Source organism: Tenrec ecaudatus, chromosome 5, assembly GCF_050624435.1.
Source record: "Tenrec ecaudatus isolate mTenEca1 chromosome 5, mTenEca1.hap1, whole genome shotgun sequence".
NCBI classification, from domain to species: Eukaryota; Metazoa; Chordata; class Mammalia; order Afrosoricida; family Tenrecidae; genus Tenrec; species Tenrec ecaudatus.
The window spans coordinates 145,605,666-145,628,607 of NC_134534.1; the positions used below are offsets into that span (position 1 = coordinate 145,605,666).

The following is a 22,942-nucleotide window of genomic DNA, read 5'->3' on the forward strand; positions in this document are numbered from 1 at the left end:
AAAACACAGGGAGGTAGGGTTGAAAACCCTAAGAATTGCTTAAAGCCTCCTGACTCAGAGTGTGGCCCGTGGCCCGGCAGCACTGGCTGCACATGGAGCTGACTCTAAGCTCCTGTTGGTCACTCGAACCAGAACCTGCATCAGAACAAGTTGTCGGAGCTTCCCCAGGTGCCCCCGAGTCTCAGCGGCACTCGCCCGCTCCGAGTTCACCTGCTAACAGAAACACTGGTGGCCGCTCCACACGAGGCCAGAAAGGCCTGACAATCGGCTTCTGAACTGGTGGCCACCTGGAGCAGGCTCTGGGGCAGCTCTCCTCTGTTCACAGGTGGGGGCGGGTGGGGTGAGGCTGCCGGGAGTCAGAATCGACTCCTTGGCACATGACAACAGTCCACAAGACAACTTGCTTCGATCCATTTCACATGTGTGTCTTTGAGAGGCTGGGAAAACCACCGGAGGGAAAAGAAGAAAGGGAGAGAGGAAATCACTGGAGCGGCTACTGCTCCTTCCTTGGACTGGGAGCGCTTTCCCGTCATCGCTTCCTGAGTGCGTGGGCAGAGCGTGAGCTCCCTCTGAATTGTGCTCATGTCTCAATACGGCACTGCCACCCTCTGCGGGCACAGCCTCCTCTCCTCTCCGCTCTGAGACCTCCCGCCATCTCCTATCACCCCGGAGCGCGACGCAAGCTGGTGCACAGGAGCAGATGGTCGCCCTGGGGACAAATCTCCTCTCGTTTCTGTGGTGGGACAACTTTTTCAGCGTCCAATTAGCCTGAAAGCTGGAATTCAGAGGGAGAGGCGAGGCAGCAGTGGTGTCCAATACTGGTTAGGATGCAAAAACCCCTATTTCCTATATCTCCGTATCCAGCACCTCCCCCCACTAATCTAACGGGGGGGCCAGGGGGGGCCACCACAATGCCATGGGGGAGTTGACACCAGCTATTTTCTTGATCTAGACAGTGATCCTAGGCTACACGTGACGTGGTGCCCTGGGCTGGATCCTGGAACAGAGCTAAGGCAGCGGCAGGGAAACCTGGGAAATGCAAGCCAAGTTAGGCTCGCCATGATTGGCCAGGACCGGTATCCTCTGTGGCTTAGAGGTTTGCTCTGAGCCATTTCACTTTTACGAAAAGCCTGTATTAGCACCGTTTTCACTACCTCTTTTAAGGAATGAGGGGAAAGCAAAATTAGGGTGTGGTGTTTGTGTTATCCTAGCTCCAGTCCAGTGTAACCTCTTTTCTTTTTCCTCTTTTCGCCTCAATGCTACCACCTATAAAATAGACACACTAGCTTGATCTTGATAGTAAGTACATGTGTAAAAAGCCCACGGAGATGGATGCTTAAGTTTCAGGCAATTTCCTGTTTTGAATCGTACTCCAATAAGATGCCAAAGAAAGAGGGAGCAGAGCAGATGGGGGGGGGGGGGAATGAAGGTTTGTCTCTCTGACACATTATGAATCCAAGTTTGAAGACGGATGGAAGAAAATGAAGTTAAATGCAAAATCCAACTTTATAGAAATGACCATTTCTTGAGATATGCTAAAGCTCGGGCTGTCATGTATAGCTAGCTATAAGGACAGAGAAAGTCAAGCTTTCTGGATTTGTGTGTGTTTTTCAAATCCCCAAGTTTTCAGGAAAAGACAAAAAAAGCAGGGCATATAATAATAGTACTCTCACCTTCCAAGGTTATCGTGAGAATGACATCCACATAAGGAACTTGGCTCATAAGAGCTTAATCAACATCGGAAGGTATCATCACCGCTTTACTTCCAAGTGTTAATGGGCTGCGAAACTCGGCACTTGTTCATCAACCCCCTCAGATTCTTTGTGGAACAAGGCTGCCTGTGTGTGTTCAAAGTCGTGAGACCAGTCAGCCCATTACAACAGGACAAACAGTGTACCAGAAAGGGGCTGGGGGCAAATCAAGACGAAGAGGTCACCAAGTGGGGGAGAGTCGGAGAACGAAGATGAAGTGACATGGTTGACAAGAGTTCACTTGGGAGAAACAAAATCAGTGTGTGTGTCTCTCTGTGTGCGTCTGGGTGCATGTGTGTGTTGGGTAAACCACTGAGGGTGCTGATAAGCAGTTGATGTCCACCTATCTCTCACAGAGACACAATTTTGTTTTAAAATAAAGTCTGTAGGGCATGATTATTGTTATTGGCATTGTCTGGTTAGCGTGATCACTAACAGGCTGCCCGTCTCTACGGCACGCACTAAAAAGGTGACACTGGAAAACCTCTTCACTGCTGCTTTCTTCAGATTCCCGACCCTGCTGTGATCCAGCTCCTCATGGGGCTGTTCCCTCCTCGTCACTTACCGGCTGGGCACACCAAGGACAGGCTGCAGATATCCGATGGGTAGTAAGCTGCGTACACCCCAGCCACCTGGCCACCCATGGAGGTGCCTACCAGATGGAAGGGCTTTTTGTTCAGCTTGAGGGATTCTACAAACTAGGAAGGGAAATGAAAGGGAGGCTTGGTTACAGAGCTGTAGACAAGGGCGACTGCAAGATAGGAAACTCCTGAAGTTCCTATGGGGACCATTGAAAAGGACCCTGGTGGGGTAGTGGTCTATGGGTTGGGCAGTCCACCACAGGGTCAGTAGTTCAAACTCACCATCTGCTCCCCATGGGACAGGGATGGGGCAATATGCTTCAGCAAAGATTTTCCGCCTCAGGAATCCACAGGGGAAGTTCTACTCTGTCCTGATGGGTCACTAAGAGTTGGGATCGACTCAACAGTGAGTAGAGTGATTGATGAAAGAGGACCCAAAACTCAACTGGTTCTCTACTGGTATGACAGGGCTTCAAAAAGTCTCTGGGAAATTTCTCTTATCTCTTAATTCCATGTTTCCACGAGCTTTCTGAAGCTCCTTCCCATTTCTTTTCACCTGGCACAAGTTATTAAGGGATCATGTCTAACTAAGGAAGGGCTCTCCTAACTCACCCATCACTGAACAATGTTATCAAAGTTGAGAGAGTAAATGTATCCTACTTTGTACCCCACATCATCTCTGCTGTCCGCTGCTGTAACACAAAAGCAGCCAAGGACAATACATAGGTGAAGGACATGACTTCATCCCAGGTGAAGGTAGTTTACCAAGCTTGGCCCCGAGGCCATAGTTTGCTGACTTCTGCCCTAATTTAAGGTCCCTTCCACCCATCCACCTGCCCATTCACCCAACAGGCATTCAACCCTCTAGCTATTAAACTAATATTTATGTGTTAGCTGCTAGGTACCAGGGATTATGGCCATGTGCTGAGAATGTAGCAAACAGACAAAGAAACAATGTATCTCATTAGAATACATAGTTTGAGGGGAGGCAGACACTAAATACATATCCTTCGCTGGGAGAAAACCAACGACCTAATACCAATCTGAAACTTCTAGGCTAATAGATTCTGAAGCGCTCAGGAGTCCCTGTGACCTAGAATGCCCCGCAGGGGGGCAGGAGTAGATGCTAAAAACAGGACAGAATGCCGAACGCAACCTCCCCCCGCTCCCCAGCCAGGCAGAGAGGCTGCTGCAGCTTCTGCTCAGAGAAGGCTATGGGCTTGAGACATTCCAAACTTCCTTTTCAAAGAGCTGAGAAAACACTGATTGTATTCCTTTTTTTCCTTGTAAATAGTTTTATCAGCACATAGAGATTGTATTTCTTGAGAACCAACTACAACAAGCTTAGGGGAGGCCAGTCCCCAGCTGAACAGTGTTACTACCTGGTAGGATAGTTTGTCGGCAGACAGAATGCACTGGGGGTGCCCAGGAACCCTAATGCCTGCTCTCCAGAATTGGGCAGGGAATGGTGGGCAAGACCCAGTCTGGGCAGTGTTGGTGGTGCTTCCTCTCACCTGATGTATCCGCTTGACTTGCCCGTCGATGGACAAGTCATCCTGGGAGGAGCGGGTGGTCCCCTCGTGTCCTGGCATGTCCACACAGACCAAGTGCAGGTTCTGCGGAAGGAACTGAGGACACACAGATGCAGACAGTCAGTTTGTGGAGAGCAGAGCATGTCTGCTCTCGTTTCTAGGTGGCCTGACTGGCCTTCCCTGGAGGTGCATGATCCTGGGCCACTGGGTGTGTGGCCTCAGAACCAGGTAAGTGAAAGAGCTCTGCTGAGGCCCTCCTCCACCTCTTCCTCCTCTCTTCCTTTCTACACACACTCCACTCTCTCGGCTGCCCACTTGGAACTAGAAGGGTGGTCCTGATCTCCCAAAGCCCTGGCCAACTCCTTTGGGAGCCATGCCTGATCACCCTGATTCTGGTTTCTGGGACCTTCCCCTCTTTCTTTGCATTAGGGTCTAATACGGATGCTGATTCATGTCCTAAAATACCTCTCGCTGTCTTCCACTTACACACACAGCACTGTCAACTGGGCACTGAGACAAACCTGTTATCAACACCCAAACATCCTGTTAGAAGAAGGGGGCTTCTCTACACAGCCAGAGGCTCATGAACACATGGGGTGAAATGTGGAGGGAAAAAGAAAAGGTATAGGCAAGTAGAGGACATGAAGCCTTTTGCTCCTGGCAGAGATAATCATGTGGGGTCATCGTGGCAAGAGCCACTTGCCGGGAGTCTGGGCCAGTGAGGTCAATCCAAGACATTTCCAGTCCTGGCCTCACGCTACCAAGTGGCCACGCCCAAGTCAACCGGACAAAAAGTGACTTGGAAAACTGACCCAGCAATCTGCTGCCTCTCAACTCTTTCTGCAAGTGACTTAAGAAAAGTGAAAAAGAAGCAGCGGAAGTCGAAAAACGAGGGGAGGAACAAGAAAGAAAGGAGTTAATGGAAAGAAAGAGGAGAAACCTGGAATCTTAACAGATCAATTTTTAAATCGCCTGATCCTAATAGGCAGGGCAGTTCTGGGGTGAAAGGGGGTGTCAGAGCCCTCTCTAAGGAGAAGTGACTTTGAAACCACAGATCTTACAAGTAATGTTCCACTCAAAACATGCTTCTCTGACACACAGGTTTGAACAATGAATTAGTTTGTAAGGAAGATGACTTGACCCACAGTTCCAGAACTGTGGAACTCGCTATGATTTACTGAGGGACAGACACCCTCCTGGGAGAGAAGGGTCTGGAACCTCACCTTGACCACACTGAGCCACATATCCTTGTGCGCTGAGAATCCGTGGAGCATGAGGATGGTGGGCTTGTTCCCAGGTCTGCCACGGACGGAATAGCAGAACTGATAGTCTTCGTGGCGGGCATAGCGGACCTGCATGCCCAGAGTCCTCCGCCAGTACCTAGGAGGAAAACACTGGCCACTCAAAATCAGCAAGCTCTAGGAAAGTGGCTTCTGGAGGGGCCCCTGCTCCTCAGGGGAAGGGCAAGACACATCTCCCAGCCCTTGTCTTCCACGGGCGTCTCTGGAGTCACCCAGAGCTTAACCCCCAAGCTGCAGTAAACAAGACCATCTGGAACGCAGCTGACAGGAACTCTTCCACTCACGCTCACTAGGACCCTCGGAGGGGCTGTTTTCTTAAGAGGTAGGTACCTCTCATGTAATGCCTATGCCGAGAGAGTCCGAGAGTGACAGAGACCCGCTTGTTTCTTAAGAACTACCTGGGTTGGTCCTCTGGCTTTATTCCCGATTATGTCTGGACCCTGTTTGAAAGATTCTCTTGGTTACATAAGACTTGGCAGCGTTGGAGTTTAGCCCCAAATAGATTTTCAGTGTGAAATCACTGTCTAAACAAATAGATCTACATGAAGAATTCCTCCAAAGTGGGAGATGATAAGGAATTCAATCGGAGAGCCACTTTGTGGGGCGCGCTGCACCAAAGTGGTAGCCACGCCTTGCAAATGCAAAAGCCAGCGGTCAACAGGGCCAGGTTCCTCCTTTTGCATAAAGTAAGGGGAGGGAGGAAGACAAGGATCGTGCGTCATAATGACTCGTATCTGCACACGAAGAGCCCAGAAACACAGCCGGCACTATTGGGAGAAGTATCTGAAGAGGAGGTGGAGAACAAAGCTGAGGGGGAGGTGGATGGGGAACAGCAGTGGGAGGGAGGCTCTTCCGCACTTTAAGTATTTTTCAATGAATGCGTTGCCTATTCAAAACCCTAAAAATATAATAAGATGAACCGTCCAGGTTAACGCTGCTTCCATGACAAAGCCAGCAGAATTCAAAAGCCGTGACATATCATGATTTGTCTATTCAGTCGTTCCGATCCCTAACTCGTTCATTTACTAGCTAGATGACCTTGAACCTCATTCATGATACGGGAAAATGTTGGCTCCTACTAAGGTTATAACGGAGATTAAATGAGACCACCTATGTACGAAGTTTCCTTTCAGTGCCCAGCATGTGGCAACTAGCTAATAAATGGGAGTTATTTTTATATACATGTAATATATATATATATATATATATATATATATATATATATATATATATATATATATATATATATATATATATATATATATATATATATATCTGTTTTCAAAGAATACATCTTGCCCAAATCTGAAGGCAAATAATAAACTGGGAAAATATCTGCAATAAACATGACAGACATGAATTGATGTCCTTAATATGTAAACAGCTTTTACAAATGGATATGAGCCAGGCTTAAACCCAGCTCGACAATGGGCAAAATAAATGAAAAGATAACTCAGAGTAGAAGAGGCATTGATGATCAACACACATAGGAAAGATTGTTCAGCTTGACTATTAAAGAAATGAATAATAAATAAAGAGATGTCCTTTTTATGACCTTCCTAATTCTTTTCTTTTTTTCATTGTATGCTAAGCATCACCCTCAACCTTTCTAAGGAACAATCTGGCATGGAGCATCAGGAGTCTTTAAAAACCTCCCACCCTCTGACCCAGCGATCACACTTCCAGAAAACTCTCCAAAGGAAATAAAATTTGGGGGCAATATCTCTAGGCAGGACAGTTTTACTTAAATAGAATAGAGTAACAACAACAAACAATGCTACCCACACTGTCTACCAATAGAAAATTTGTTACATAAATTGTAATATATCCAGACAATGGGCTCCTTTGCTGCTATTAAAATGGACACTTTTGAATAATGGGGGGGTTGTTTTTTGTTTGTTAATATGAGAAAATATTTTGACATGATGTCCAGTGGAGAAAAGAACAGCACTCCAATTCTTCTTATACTACAGGTTCCAATCAGTTCTTTTTTAAAAATGTAAGTAAAAAATAAAAAAACTCCACCAGCAAGACAATTGGAGAGTCCACTCAAAAGGGCCACATGGAAGGGATGACAAATCCAGAGTGCGGTATGGCCCTGATGAACCACATAACTATCCTCTAGTTCTTTAATATTTCCTCCCCTTACTATTAAGGTCTATAATATGTGATATACCTCATTAATTATGTCGATTTGCAGATGTTCAAGATATTTAAGATTTCTCGGTACACGGTGTCAAGACAGATGAACCCTCAGAGACAGTAACAGGAGTAATGGTTCCCTGAGGGTGTGGGAAGCGGGGAGAGGGAGTGTTGATAGCATTGATTGCATAACCCCACCAGATGTGATTCGACAACAGAACTGTGGGGCAAGGGAAAGCATATGTTGGATGAATAAGATGTGGTAGTCACATAATCTGGCATAAATTTGAGACTATGAAGAGTTAAGGGGTGGAGTTTAGCCGGTCAATCAGGCCGCAGCTTGATGAGCTCATTTGGAGGCATTACAGAGATAAATAGCTCACTGGAGGCCACACTCAGACCATGGGCTTTGTCTTTCTGCTGACAAGACAATGGAGTGATGCTGATGGAACCAGAGCCCTGGAGCTGGAGGAGCCACATCAAGACCCATGCCAGCGCTGAGATGCTTATAATGTCACTGGATCTGCAAGACTTTCCACCCACTGGCCTGTGATCTTCCTGCATTTGGTGTCATTGTTTGTGTTGCATGAGTCTGAAGAGAAATTTATAAACTGGTTTTGGACATATGGGATAATATCAGACTTATGGACTTGATCTGGACCGAGCTCAGATGTGTTCTCAATATACAATTGCTCTTTTATATAAAGGTCCTTCTTATACACCTATGAGTGTCTCTGGATTTGTTTCTCTAGTCCACCCAGGATAACACATTATGGTACCTTGGGAGTGGGTACCAGAGGAACAGATCATAAAGATGGAGAGTAACCTCTGTCTCATGGTAGTTTCTCTTTGGCTGGCCAGAGGTCCGAGATGGCCATGCGGTTTACTGGGCTGTTTTCTGGAAGGAACATAGGAAGTTAAAGTTTTTATTGTTTTCTTTGGTTATTGTCTTTGATTATTCCTGTTTGAAACGGCAAAAATGAATGTGATTAATGTATATTTTGATCTCAGGGGCAAAATCGCCCCTTGAATTTCTCAGAGACCATGCTGTTTAGTGAAAATGGCTGACAGAAAGCCTGGGCCTGGCTTGATTCAGCCAAGAGGCCTAAAGCCATATTTTGTATCAACGGAATAGTTTACTGTAGATAAGCATTAAGATAGGATCGATAAAGATAGATTTTTATTATTATAAGATTGAGTTTAGGATCTGGCTCTACTAAGTTTATACTGCCTTTTTCTGCCTATTGTTATTGATATAATGATTGATAGAAATGATTATTGGGATGTATAAAAATAGAGAGCTTGTAATCCCACTTGCCTTTAGCCACTACTTTGATTATTTAAATAGGTTATAGGACATGTCTGCAAAGAAAGCTCTGAAAAGCTAAGCCCCACCTAGTGTCTAGAGTGCTCAGGACATTCGAAGGTGAAGAGGCTTGCCTATGGGGCTGTTGACCAACTGAAGAAAAAAGGAACTCTTTGTCTTTTTGAATTTTGAACTAGTGGTTCATGCTCACAGCCAGAAAACATCTGGAGCCCTGAGAAACACCTCTCAAAGACTGACTGGTAAAGGGAGCTGATGGGCAGGCTGACATGCTTGCTAGGTGACCACCTGGATCCACTTGTTGAGTGGAAGTGAGAGAGATGCAGCAATAAAGAGATGGGTTGAGTCTGGCCATTGACACCCATGGACCTGGTTCACAGGGACTAGAGGAGAAGATGAGAGGGTTTGACTGGTCTGAAGTTCATAAGAAGGCTAGGGCTGTTGAGAATTTGGAACAGTGCCCATAGTCTAAAGGCGAGGCGACCAATGGGCACCCAGGTGAGGTTACCTGAGGCAGCCCACATTGAGTTGACTAGAACCCAACCAGATGAAGAGAAGATATTCGAGCCTGTGAACTGGTGCATATTGCTGCTGACTGTATGGGTGGCCTGCCCTGATTTGACTTTGCTTATGGATGGCAGGCTCACAAGGTTCCAAATGGAATGAAGATTCTTCACATCAAAGAACATAATTGTCTCCTCAGAGCACTGGGTTGGTGTGAGTGGGCAGTGTAGAAATTAGATATCCAAAATATGGAGGATAAAGGCATGAAGTGGCTGGCTTACAAACTTTCCTAGGTGGGGGAATTTATTCACAGGATTATGGTGCAGGTGTTCATGTAAGTATAGATTATTTTTGTTTTGTTCGCTTATAGAATGCTATGAGTAAATGAGGGCGGCACAATTTTGAGTTGTGTGTGTGCCACTCGCGGTGAGGTGCTTTAGAGGAGCCAGGCAGTACAGTCAGGGTGAGGGGCACTCTCAGGACTTCCAGCAGCCCTTTGCATTGGCACCTGGATGGTTACAATCACAACCCCCTGCATCACAATGCCACCTGGCATGTGCCAAAAGGTTTCCCAGGATTTTCATCTTTCTTCTTAGCCTGCCTGCCCACGTTCTTAATATAAAGAGCAGTACATCTGTCGTCTGGTCACAACCGAGCCAGGCAACTGGCATGGGTGGGCCTGGGCATGCCATGAGTCTACAGTGCCAATTAATGAGGAATCCAACCAAGGCTTTGATCTGTGGGATTCCCTGTTTGCGGTGGGAGTATGCATGTGTTAATTATTTGCTATGCAGCATTATTCATGAAAGATAAAAAGTAGAAGCAAGATGAACGCCGGCCATCTGCCAGGTGAATGACTATCGGTGGCACAATAGTGAAGTGCTCAGCGACTACCTGGGAGGCTATGCCAGGAAAGAGACCTGGGCTCTGCTCCTGGCCACATGAAAGCTTAGAAAACCCTACAGGGCAGTCCTACAGTCTCACAGAGCTGCCACGGGTCAGAATCAGCTCGACGGCACCGAACAAGAACCAAGTATATCCAACAGTGCAATGTGACTCATCCACAAGTACGAACAACATCATGGGATCGGCTACCATATGGGCAAAGCTTGAAAACATCATGCTAAGCGAAAGCCAAATCAAATGAGCTGTTGTGGTCAGATCGACTCCTGCTCGGGAGGACCCAGTGGACTTCGGAGTAGAAAGCTGTGCTCCACAGAGGTTCCCTGGCCATATTTACAGAAGCGGGTCACCAGGCCTTTCTTCCACAGTGCCATTGGGCAGATTCAAAGTCCTCTTTTAGTCAGGATGCAATTCAGAGCAGACTGTGTGCACCACCCAAGACCTACATGCAAGCAGCCAATCCCAAGGGCTACTCATTGTTTGCGTCTACTTCTATGCAGTGTTCCGAAGGTCGATCAGAGGTACCTGGGCATGAGGGGCTAGCTGTTAGCAGTGTAGGTTTCCTTTGGGGCAAGATGGGAAAGCTCTGGCACTGGACAGTGGTGGTAGCAGCAGCACAACGCTGTGACTATACTGCAGAGCACTCTGAAAGGGCCAAGTTTATGCCACGTGACTTTGGACTCAATTAAAGAAATGGGGAATTCTTTGCTCCGGAGCTAGTCTTCTCTTTAAAAGTCGAATGTCAACATTATTCTGACAACATTATGCTGCAAACCTTCGCCTTGACAGCCCCAGAAGCAGGAGGCCGGGAGGCAGGGCAGCCGGAGGGCTGGTTTCTCTTGGAGGTGGGTGGACCCTACCGTAGCCACTTCTGTGTGCAGCCACATACACGTGTGCCGGCCACACGAAGGAGCGCCATTCTCGGTTCAGTTGGATTGTTTAACAAAAATGGTGTGTGTGTGAGGGAAGGTCCACAGTGCCTCTGCAGGAAATGGACTGGGGGGAGGGCCCAACACAGCTCTGTCTTCTCCATGAAAGGGGCCACATACCAGCCCAGCAGGAATTTATTGGGTAGCTAGAGTCTGGGCTGTGTCAATGCAGTGCTGGGGCCTGGGTGACCCCTGAAGGGGTCACCCCCCCCCAAAAAAGATGAAAGGCTCCCTTCGCTCCACTTAGCCTCATTTCAAGGATCAGAGCCTGGCTGGCAGGCGGAAAATTCCACACTCTAGTGAGACAAAAGGGAGCCAGAAAGGAGGGCAGATAAAGGGCACAAGCGCCAGGCAATCTGTTGATCTTTCCACGCACAGAAGACTTGGGGACATATGTACGGCAGTGCCAGGAACTGTGCCTGTGGGGGTATTTCCCAAGAGGAGGCTCCTACCCGGGAGTGTAGGAGGCGATTTTCCTTGGCAAATGGATGATGCTTGGGACACGGTACTGATACCCATCATGAGAAAGTCACTCTTTAATGATGAACCCTTTGATTAAATGTTCTAACAAAGATAAAGGAGACTCCAGGATTCTTTTGTAGGCAACAGTATCCAGGCTAACCTGGATTAACCTATTTAATGGGATTGTGTTTCTTTTTATATTCATTTATTGCTTATGGCAAGTATGTAGCCCCAGTGGTGCACTTGTTACCCAGGGGTACCCAAGGTCAGCACCAGCTGCTCCTAGGAAGAAAGACAAGGTTTTCTGCTCCCACAGAGAGTTACAGTTGGAGACCCACAGGGGCAGTTCTATCTGGTCTTACAGTCACTGTGACTCGATGGGAGTAAGCTTCCTTTGGGAGAGCTTTGGCCAGGATGGGAAAGTTTGCCTGGTAAAACAGAGAAAGAAAACTTCTTTCAAAAAAATGAATACACTAAAGGCTTAGAAGAAAAAGTGAGCGAGTCACATAAGAAGTAGGTGAAAAAAATAAAAGTATAAGTGGGATCAGAGCTGTGAAGATGGTATGGGAACGGTGGAAACCTCGGAAGTTTCTTTCTTCCACTTCACTATTCCCAGGAGTGAATTCATATTAGTCTTTATTATTATTTTAACAACAAGCCATTATGCGATATATCATACACTGCCCGTTGTATGCTACTACTCATATTTGAATATTATTTATTATTCAATACTTTCAGCATTTACATTAATGAATACTTTTTTCACATACTAAAGCCACACTGATCTGCCCTAACACCTGTTGTCTCAGTGGCCCTGGTGCCTCCTTAATTTATTTATTCTTCATAAATAATACTTTATTGTGCTTTTAGTGAAGGTGTAGGTTCCCATTCAACCACTTCTACACACGTTGTTTAGTGAGGTTAGTGAGCTGGTGATATTAGATAAATTCACTTCCTCTCTTCTGGCTCCTCTGTGTCCATTACACAAATTTCTCTGCCCCTGGCCAATGCTTTTTAAAAATGCATGGACCTTTTCAACTTTGACACAGAATTAAAAGTGACCGCGATAAAATGCTGAGTGACGAAGACCACACACAGCACAGGAAGAGCAGAGGAGATCACGGCCCCCCCCTGAACACGTCAACGAGAAGATGAATCAACAATAGGGCGCCGCCAATGAAATGACTTATGCAACCAAGTAAAAGAGGAATTGACTTACCAGTAGTAGATTCTTATCAGTGCTGAAGGCCACAGGAGAAATGAAGCAACAAAGGCCAAGATGGGGATGGCCAGGGTGCCACCCGCGATCACAAACATGTTCACCACATCCAGATCCATCCTGCTCTCGAGGCCGGTGAGCTCCTGGGGGCTGAAGAGAACACAAGCCCTGACATCTTGCCACCGGAGGGACGGGGGAGAGAAAGGGTAGAACCGGGATCAGGATGCGCTAAAGAGGGAAACGCACGTGCAAGCACAACATGGCAATGACTGTAGCAAAGGGTCCGTGAGTGGAGCTCAGCTCTGGGGGTGGGGCCGGGGAGGACCAACACAGAGGGAGATCTGAGCTAGGGCGGGGCATCAGATAATCCCATATCGTGATGCACTCCTGGACGGAATGGCAAAATGTTGCTTATGCAGAGGAATACCCTTGCTCTTACGAGATGCTTAAGGGCGTCTTTCGGAGTCGAGGGGGGTGCCTGCTCCTTACCTTCAAACTTCCAGATGGGAACAAATACTGCATGCGGAGGGGTGTGTGCATGCGTATGCACTAACATGTGTGTGTACATGTTAAACGGGGGCGGGAAAGGAGAGCGGCATAAAGCTAAGACCCACAGAGTGAAATGTGAACCGTTTGGGAGACCAGGTGAAGGCTCTATGGGTGCTTATTGTACTCCTCTTCCAACTTTTTGAAAATAACAAGTTTGAAAAATAAAAATCAGGGAGGACATGGGCCCCTAGAGAGAGAGGGAGAGATAAGCACACCCACAAAAAAATGTATGTATACACAAAAGCTCATGTCCACGGCCCCTGTGGGTTTCCACGACTGCCCATCTTTGCGGGGGCAGACAGCCCACTCGTCTTTTCCCTGCCGAGAAAGCGGCCAGGTCTACTGTGGGAAGGCCCTCTAGAAGTCAGCAGTTCCCATCTCCCCCAGCTGCTCAAACGGAGCTGCACCCATTCCCGCTGCTCCCTGGTGAGGAGGCCTTTCCGCATAGAAAAATGTGCCCTGCACGTTATGGTAAGTGACCTCACTAGGGAGCTCGTCATTGCTGACGAGGAGGAAAATGTCAGCAGCATCACACAGACCGTGGTTGTCCCGAGTCCCTTTGGTGATGTGGCTCCCTCTCTGTCCTGTGCTCCCCCAGGCCCCGAGGAAGGAGGACATATGTTGTAGCTGTCCTCAAGGTGCTCTGGGTCTAGAAAGGACAAATGGGCCAGAGGTGTGTGCTGGGAAGAGTGCTTGCAGGGCAGAGAGATGAGCGAGCAGTTGAGACAGAAACGAAGGCAGTGGTTACACCCGTGGGAAGGCTGTGTGTGTGTGTGTGTGTGTGTGTGTGTGTGTGTGTGTGTGTGTGTGTGTGTGACTGAGAAGACCCATCTCACCCACTTGTCTTGGCACCTGTTACCCTGCCCCCTTGGGATGATGAGGGGTTCATCTGGCCAAAGATATGGCTGGAGCAAACCATCTAAATGGACGCGTCACCTCTTTAACACCTTCAGTGGGGAACTTAGTCCTGATGAGTGGACGTACTTGACAGCAAAGAGACCAAGGAAGCAGATAGCCTTGGGCAAGTTACTTGGCCTCTCGGCACCTCCATTTTCTCAGCCTGTAGAATTAGTCGTTGGACTGGGCCGTTGTGCCGTATGTATTTAGGCTTGGCACCTTGTGGTCTTCTGCCTGGGTTTGGAAATAAACTGAGTAGTGATGACCAGGCCCCTGAAAGCCGGAAATGGTCAATATCTGGTCCTTTACAGAAAGAGTTGCCATCCCCAATGCTCTGGTGGTGTAAGACCACACTGTGCCCTCCTGCGTTCATGACCAACTCCAAATGTGTCTCCAGGACAGAAGGATATGGGAATGAGCATTCGTTTCACAGGGAAGGTAAGACAGCCATGAATTGGAGGCCTGGTCATCACAAAGAATCTCATTGCTCTCTCCGTGAGGGACGGAGGGCAAAGTCAATGCCACCCTTTTAACAGCTGACTAAAGGCTCCGGTAAGCGGCTTCTGTGGAGTCTGGCCAATGTACAGCCAGCCCTGCACACTGGCCCGGACAAGGTCAAGTCAAGCCAGCTTGAAGAAACTGCCATGTTGTCATCTGTGTTTTGTCTACAGATAAAACATGGGCAATTGCTCCAATCTTAGCAACATCCTTCCTTTACAACAGACGTACGGCTCCCCTGACCTGGTTTGAGGCAACAGAAGCCTTGTGAGCCAGGAACCACCATGTCCCCAACTCAGCGAAGGGGAACAACTGCTGGTTTGTGTCATGACCAGAATTATGCCCTGCCCCTCCCAATCATGACTGGAATCTGAACCCCTGTGCTGGTGGGTCATTTGGGAACCGGGCACTTTGTTAAGGTGAGGCTGTATCGGTGTCAGGTGTGTCCTGAATCTAATCACGTTTGATATAGAAAAAGCATAGATCAGGCGCAGAGACCAGCGGGAGTGGGAAAGGCAGATACCTCCTGGAGATGGCCAAGGAGTGAGGGATGCTGGGACTGCAGATGTTGACAACAATTATCTTCCTTGGAAGCAGCAGCGAACGTGAGGGTCTTTCCTGGGAGCTAGTCCCCTGAATCTGGACTTTTAGGCTCCCAAACTGTGAGATAAGAAATGGTCTTTAAACACCCACTTGTGGTCTTTCTGTCTCCACAAAGCTAGGAAACTAAGAGAGTCTGCAAGATGACTCTGGGGGGTTAGGCAAAGACCACATCCTGCCTCAGTGGGACCCAGCATTCGGCAATGCTGGCACCCAGATCGGAGAGCATGGCTCCCTTTCCAGCTCTGCGTAAGTCAAAGAGACACGCACAGCCTGAGCCTAAGCAGGAAAGCAGTCTCTAGCTAGTTACATCACTGCTCTCTCTTGGTTTTTATGGATCTTTTCTGTTTATGAAAGTGATACAAAGTAATTTTAAACAATTAAGACCAAGACAAATATTAAGGAAGTGATAGCAGCTCTGTCTAGTGAGCTGGATGTGCACAGGGCTCGACCAGCCCCAGCTGAGTAAGCCCTAGTTTCCTCGGCTAGCGTGAGAATCATCAGCCCAGCCATCTTTCTTGTCCTTTCCTCCCGGCTGACTTAGAAACCTTTCCAAAACGATGCCAGGCAACTCAGGAGTAAGATCCGCTTGCTCCCTGGGTATCTTGTTCCCTGTTACAGTTTTCCAGGACCTGAAACAGTGCTCAGCAACTCCGTGGTCCTGGGTCATGTGAAGAACCGCTGATCCCTTGCCTGAAGAAATCCAGCAATACAAACGTGCTCCTTTACTCTGTCCACCAAGCAAAGTGGAGCTACAGTGGTGTAATGCGGTGCAAGTTGGGCTGCTTAGCAAAGGTCGCCCACGGGGAAGAAATGGGGTCTCTGAATCGGAATGGACTCAGTGTCAGTGAGTTTGAGTTGTTATAGTGTAAAGTGAGGCACCCCAGCGTTAACAATGGTTCCAGGAAGCCGTGCAGCAAGCTGGGAAAATCAGTAATGTCCAGCACAGTGGGCCTTTGGGATACCCAGGAGGGCAACACTCTCAGATCCCAGACACCAGCTCAGTACTGGCCTCCTCTGCCACCTTCTATCACGGAAGCCTTTCTCTCTGAACTCATGAAAGACAGTGGAAGAGGGGACCAGTGGGACCCGATCAGCACTGCAGCAGAGAAACCTGAGCCCCTCCCAAGCTTACTGCCCACTGCTATTGAGTCCATTCCAACACAGACCCCTCCCACATGGTTTCCAAGACTGCAAGTCTTTACAGGAACAGCCAGGCTTCTCTTTTCCTAGTGGAGCTTCTGGTGGGAGCGAACCTTTTACCTGGCAGTTAGCAGCCTAGCTACCACATCCCAAGTTCACTGGGAGGTCTACTACTGACAAGGAGTCCTGATGCAATGGTTAAGTGCTTGGCTGTTAACAGGAAAGCTGGTGATTTGAACCCACCCAGGGGCTCTGTACGAGAAAGAGCTAGTGATTTGCCCCCATAAAGATTACAGTCAAAACCTTACTGAATATTTTGATCAAAGACTCCTTAGGAGAATCTTGATCCAAAGGGGAAAACACAGAACAGAATTTTAAATCTGAAGAAACTCTATACTTGCTAGACTCCTGCCTTTTGATCATCTTTAGACCTTAAACCAAAAATATCCCCAACCCTTCTTAAAACCAAACCACCCTTAAGCTTAACTAATGCAAAAAAACAGGAAGGTCTTAGCATTACGCTCCTTTAAGAACGATATAGGGTCAAAGTGACGACATCATTGAAAGTCTGGCTAGGAGCCTCATCCCTTCCACTGGTTTATGTTAATGGGGGAGGAACAACTCAGGAAAGGAGCGGGAGATGGCTGATCAAGGTCACTGACCATACACGGGGAACCATCCAATTGCTGCGTATACCGTCAACAACAGCGAGGCCACTGCAGCCAGGAAAGCTGTGGGGGCAGCTGCACTGTCACATGGGGTCACGATGAGGAAACCACCAACTTCATGGCACCCAACACCCACACCAACAGGTGACCCAGCCTCTCTCAATCGCCTCACTGATTTGAAAACCTGGGGATCCCGCGCTCTACCACCTTAGTCTTCAGGGTGTCAAGTAAGAACCCGAGAGCAAATCAAGTGTGTGCATCACAGTTTCAGAGAACCACGTCTTCCCCTGAACCTCTCACAAATCTAAAACGCCATGTCATCGTAGAGGCCCTGGGGACCGCGTCCTCCACTGCCACAGCCACAGGCCCAAGAGCGATGCGCTCGCTCCATCTACTGCGCAACATGCACCCTCTCATCTCACCCACTACGTCATCAGGTAGGAAGCGTCTCTCCCATTTGAAAGATTGAGGAAAAGCAGGCCTGATGAGTTTAAAAAACACCTCCCAGGCCACCCAGCTGATCAGCGGCATGACCTGAATTTCCATCTAATCTGCAGTCTCCATCTCATGGGAGCCCCGCCTCCTCTCAGCGCTCCCCATAGCCTAGTATTATCACACCCTGGTAAGTACAACCAGGTATGCACCTGGCAAAGGGCTCAGCATTCTGTAAGAATTGTGTTAAGAGGAGGTAACATGCCAACAACTTTATGGGCCTGGCATGTTTTAAAACCCATTGGAGGAGCTACATTACAGCATCTTTTTTTCTTCTTTGTGGTGGGGGTGGGGTGGGGGTGGTGACAGCATCTTTCTTTAATGCTCTAAAGGGAAAATGCTTTCCGCAATGGTTTCCACCTGAGAAACAGAACGTTCTTGACATCTGAGTGCCAACGCCCAGCAGCAGCGAAGCACGGTTGCAGCCAGCCGTCAGATGCTGATTCTGCCATCGGGTTCCGCAAACCCATCATGATGGATTAGTCACGGGAAGAGAGGCTAAGGAACGGTGTCTTCTCAGGAAGCGCCAGGATGGAAGAGACAGTGACCCAAGAAATGGGCAGCCCTGCCCCCGTCACACATGTCTTCTCCATCACAGAACAACACACTGAAGTTATCAAAGCAAGCAGTTAAGCCTGCCAAGTCCTCACCGCCAGTGTGGCCCAGCCCCCAGGCTGCCTGCCTCCCACACTCAGGCTGTCCTTGGCAGCTCCAGCAGCCTGATGTGAAAGCAAGTCATGGAGGTGAGCAGACCGAGCCTGGGTCCCACGATCCTCTCCTCACTTGCTCCTCTGAAGATTCCCATGATGCTTTCCCCTCTCTCTCACTGCCCCCCCCCCAAAAAAACCCCAGATAGTCCCATAATGCTCTTCTCACTCTCTCCCTTGGATAGTCCCATGATGCTCTCCGCATTCTCTCCATTCCCATATCACCCACCACTCACTCCTGCAGGGAACTTGAAAATTAACATTTCTTGTCAAGACCTCCTGCCAGACTTTTCCAGATGCCTGTCTGATCACCTCCATGATCCAAAAGTCTTGCCAGCTGACCAATTTCAGTGAAGAGCATTCCTGACTCCAAGGCACCTATCACACTTCCCACTCGCTCGCCACTCCTATAGTCCCACGGGAAGCAGGTGCTGCCACACCTATAGTCCCACAGGGAGCAGGTGCAACTCTGTCCCAGGTGACAGCATGCGGCTATTTAAATTTCAATTCATTAAAATTAAATGAAATTCAAAAAGCCTCCTGAAACCAATCCTGGAAGGCTGCTTGGTTCCATCTTGACTAGGAATGCTAGGTGGGACGGAAAATCCCCACTGGGCTCAGGCCCTTGTCAGACCACAGCTCCCTCAGGCATCACACTGTCCTAGTTGTCCTTGTCCCTAGTTCTGTAAAGACTCTTCTTTCCTGCCACAGGTTACCAGAATAATTCTCTTACTTCACACCAGGGATCAGGCTGTTCTGACCAAATAAATACTCATCAAGTAAAACGTGGACTCTATGCAGAGTCTCAATGCAACTTTCCGGTCTGACGCCCACGTCTTCAAGTACATTGCATACAGCTTTCTCTCTATGTGTCCCAGGTGAGCTCCAGGTGGCCCCACAGCTGGCTCTTTGCTCAGTTTTCATACTCTGGCTGCCTGCTCACCTCCTCTCTGGTCTGCACAGCCCATTTCAAATGCTACTGTCTGCAGGAGACCATCTGGTCCCAGAGACCCGTGCCTTCTACTCGCCTTTCAAATGCACAGCCCTGCTCTGGTACTGTCATGGAGGGTCTTGCTTGGGGTGCGGGGGGCAGGTGGTTAGCTGGGGTGCAGATGAGCTGCCCAGTTCCCACCCCCAGGCATACGACATCCAAGAAGTCACCCATCAGGTAGGCTGCAGAGGGGTTTTGAGGGAGCATGTGGAGGTGGCCCTCACCCCATGAAAGTACTGCTTTTTTTTGGGGGGGAGGGGTAATCTCCAGTATTAAAAATCAATACTCACCCTTCAAAGAGTACGCGTTCTTCCCCAGCTCTACTGGCTCAGGCAGAAGCTGCTAATGAGATTCTGGAGTCACAGGAAAGAAAATGACAGAGCACTCAGTCACCTTGGGGATAAGAAGGAGCTGTGGGCAGCAGGTCAGGTTGCCCACTCCCACAGAGGTGGAGCTCTCTCCCCAGAGGCAAAGGCAAAGTTCAAAACCCTGCAGCTTGAGCCTGCCCCTTGCTCAGATCATCTCCCCAGCTCAACACCCCATACTGGAGTGCACAAAGGGCAGGGCCGCTCAGTTAATGAGGCAGGCATTGGCGAGCTCAAAGGAAGCCAGTGACCTGAGGAGTGGGCACAGACTGGGCTCTGTGATACCCGCCTTTGGGGATGGGAAACCCAGTAAAGGAGAAACAGCCATGCTCAGGTGAAAGGTGCCTCTGGAAACGACACACCTAACAAAGAACCTTAAATAAGGACAGGAAACTCCCCCTTGCCCCCCAATCTTGGGCAGCCACCAATGGGCAAGTAAGAATAATATTTCTCCCATAGTAGTTAGGGGCAAGGGCCCACACTTCTCCAAAACTGGCTGGTCAGTCTCAAAGTCCTGATACATGGAATGGCCTGGATTGACCTGGGAAATAAGCCAGACCCCAATGGACAAATGCCCACGGACTCCACTTGAGCGACATTTCTAGAACAGACAGATGCCTACAGACAGAAGTTGAGTGGTGGCTACCAGGGGCCGGGTGGGGGAGGAACAGGAGTGCTTGCTGAAGGGGTACTGCATCTTCCTTTGGAGTGACATCCAATCTTTGGAAACAGATCATGGTCGTGTTGGCATAACATGGTGAACATAATTCAAGTCACTGACTTGTATGCTTAAAACTGGTGACAAACAAAAGCAGGGCCGAGCAGAAGCTGTGAGGTCCTGGTCAAGGCCCAGCAGCAAGAGAAGGAGATAGAGAGATACAGTAAAAGCCCCGAATGGCTTCTGATGGGTCAAAAAACCAATAACATGATACATTCTGCTTTAAAATATGGCCAAGGGCAAGTGTGTGTGCTATGAAACCCAGAGGTCATAAAGAAGAGATGAACATGCTGACTTACATGCAAGTGCTTACAGTGTTCACGCACACATTACACACGGGGGAAATGGCCACTACATCTCAGAGGCAACAGATTGTTTCTTTAAAGTAAAACAACAGAGGGCCTCCGTAAAGACACTAAGAACGACGACGGCGACAGAAACCAGTCGAAAAGCAGGCAAATGACACGAACGGATGATTTAACACAAAAGTCACACGAGACCTCTCGCCTATTAAAAGATGCTCCATCTCATTTGTGGTAAGAGCAAAGTAAAACAACACAGCAAATCCATCTTTATCACACTGGCAGAGAACAACACGCTGAACAGACCGCGTTGGCAGGATCTGGCCCGACTCTCTCGCGTTCCCTCAACAAACCCAGCGCATGCAGACGGCTTCTGCCCAGATCGGCGTCCACGTGAAAAGCACCTGATTCACCTGTGCCCTTTCTGGAAATCGCTCTATGGCAATACCAGAACAGGTGTGAACATCTTATAGATTACTCATCCCATCATTATTGATGATGCAAGATTGGAAAGGCCTTCCATTCTCACTGTGTGGCTGTGCAGCCACCCAGGGCCATTTATCCGCGACCCCTAAGTATCTGGTGAAAGCGCTCTGTGCAGGGGTACTAGGGACAGCCATTAGCAACACAGAGACAAACCTACTGTTACCGAGTTGGTTCTGTCTCAGAGCCACTCTGTAAGACAAAGCAGAACTGCCCCTGTGGGTTCTGAAACTGTAACTCTTCACAAGAGTAGAAAGCCTCACCTTTCTTCCAGGGAGAGGCTGGTGGTCTCAAACTGCTGACCTTACGGTTAGCAGCCCAATGCATGACCACTATACCACCACAGCTTCTAGAACTAACTGTAGTCCCTTAAAATGACAAGGAAGCTTCTCTGCCCTCTGAGGGAATGATCTCTAAGGGATGGTGTTGTCTCAAAAAGAAGCAGGGACCAAGAGCGGACAGAAGAAGTAGCACTTGTGGTGAGGGGGTCAGGGAGAACACAGTACTTGCACGTGAGGATGCTTCTAATGGCTACCCAAGAACCTGGCTCTGGGAAGGAAAGGTGGGACAGAGGGAGAAGGAGACTTTTCATGATATCCTTTTGTACCTTTTGAAGTGCTAACCATGTCGATGCATACAGTTTTTCCTACTGAGTTACACATTCTATACCAACTCTCAAATAAAAGAGAGAGGCCAGCAGTCACATGTGGCTGTTTAGATAGGGGGTGGGGAGAAGGGGAAGAGAGGGGGAACCGATCGCAGTGATCGACATCATAGCAGAACAGAAATGTGGGTGAAGGGAGACAGCGGATGCTGTAAGACATGAAAATAATAATAATTTATCCTTTATCTAGGGGTCACGGGGGAGGGGAAAAAAGAGGAGCTGATAACAAGGGCTCAAGTAGAAAGAAAATGTTTTGAGAATGATGATGGCAACCTATGTACAAATGTGCTTGATACAATGGATGGATGGATGCACGGATGGTGATAAGAGCTGTAAGAGCCCCCAATATAATGATTTATTTATATTGTTTAAAAAAAGAATTAAACAAAAATAAAATAAAGCAAATGGCATGCATTTCAAAGCTCAGTTCCGTGGCTGCACAGACACAGCCACATTTCAAGTGCTCGGTGGAGCTCACATGAGTGCCACATGGAAGCGCTAAGGCTGCTGCAGGGAACCCACCCCGCAGGCAGCTCGGAGGACCAAGCCCGGGGGCTGAGCCTAGGACGATGACCCAGACACTCCGTGGAGCGGCTCTTCTCAGTTGCATGGGGTTGCTAGGAGCCAAACACAACTCAATGGCACCTCACACGTGTGCTCAAAGCTGCTGTGGCTTGTGGGCATGTGCAATATTCTGAAGCCATTGCTTTCACTGAGGGGAGAGAGACTCAGTGGCTGTCATCAGGGCCATCTCTGCCCATCGGTCCCACACTCAAAGGCTGAGGAGACGGCCTACCCTGTGGAATGTCCCCACTCAAAGGTTAAACCAGGTAAAACTGCAGGAACTCAGCTTTCAAAGGTGAAAGTACAGCAGATAAGAATCTGCTGCTTTGGAATATGCTCCTGCCTCCCCTGAGGCTCTGAGGGAGGGACTGATAAGAGAGCTCACTCTATTCCACTTTGCCCACAGCCCTGGCAACAGGTTCTCCCCGGGATCTTGTTGGGGAACTAGCCCAGCTCCCAGCCCCGCTTTCTGTGTCTGGGGCAAAGACTACTGGGAAGCCAGGCTGGTTCTTTGGGTGGAGAACCAGAGAGAATGAAAAACTCCTGCGACACAGTTCCCTGGACAAGTGACACGGTCGGAGGAAGGCCAGGCCGGGGGCACTAGGCTCGGTGGGAAGGAGGTGGCTTGCAGGTCCAGTGAGACAGCTTCCCAG

The 22,942-nt window shown here is 48.6% G+C and overlaps 1 protein-coding gene across 3 annotated transcripts in view; it reads right to left on the reverse strand.

Moving 5' to 3' along the window:
* The window catches only part of ABHD6 (abhydrolase domain containing 6, acylglycerol lipase), a 48,677-nt gene that overhangs the window by 13,452 nt on the left and 12,283 nt on the right, over window positions 1-22,942 (reverse strand). Inside the window, exons 2-7 of one of the 3 annotated variants that reach the window (XM_075549988.1) lie at window positions 19,484-19,546; window positions 15,116-15,252; window positions 12,649-12,798; window positions 5,088-5,244; window positions 3,847-3,960; window positions 2,317-2,449 (exon numbers count right to left, since the gene is read on the reverse strand). In XM_075549988.1, the coding sequence (XP_075406103.1) occupies window positions 2,317-2,449; window positions 3,847-3,960; window positions 5,088-5,244; window positions 12,649-12,767 (523 nt within the window). In that variant the 5' untranslated portion in view covers window positions 12,768-12,798; window positions 15,116-15,252; window positions 19,484-19,546. Of the gene's footprint in view, window positions 1-2,316; window positions 2,450-3,846; window positions 3,961-5,087; window positions 5,245-12,648; window positions 12,824-15,115; window positions 15,253-19,483; window positions 19,547-22,942 lie in introns of all 3 variants that reach the window. The other 2 variants (XM_075549989.1, XM_075549987.1) reach the window with 2 other exon arrangements.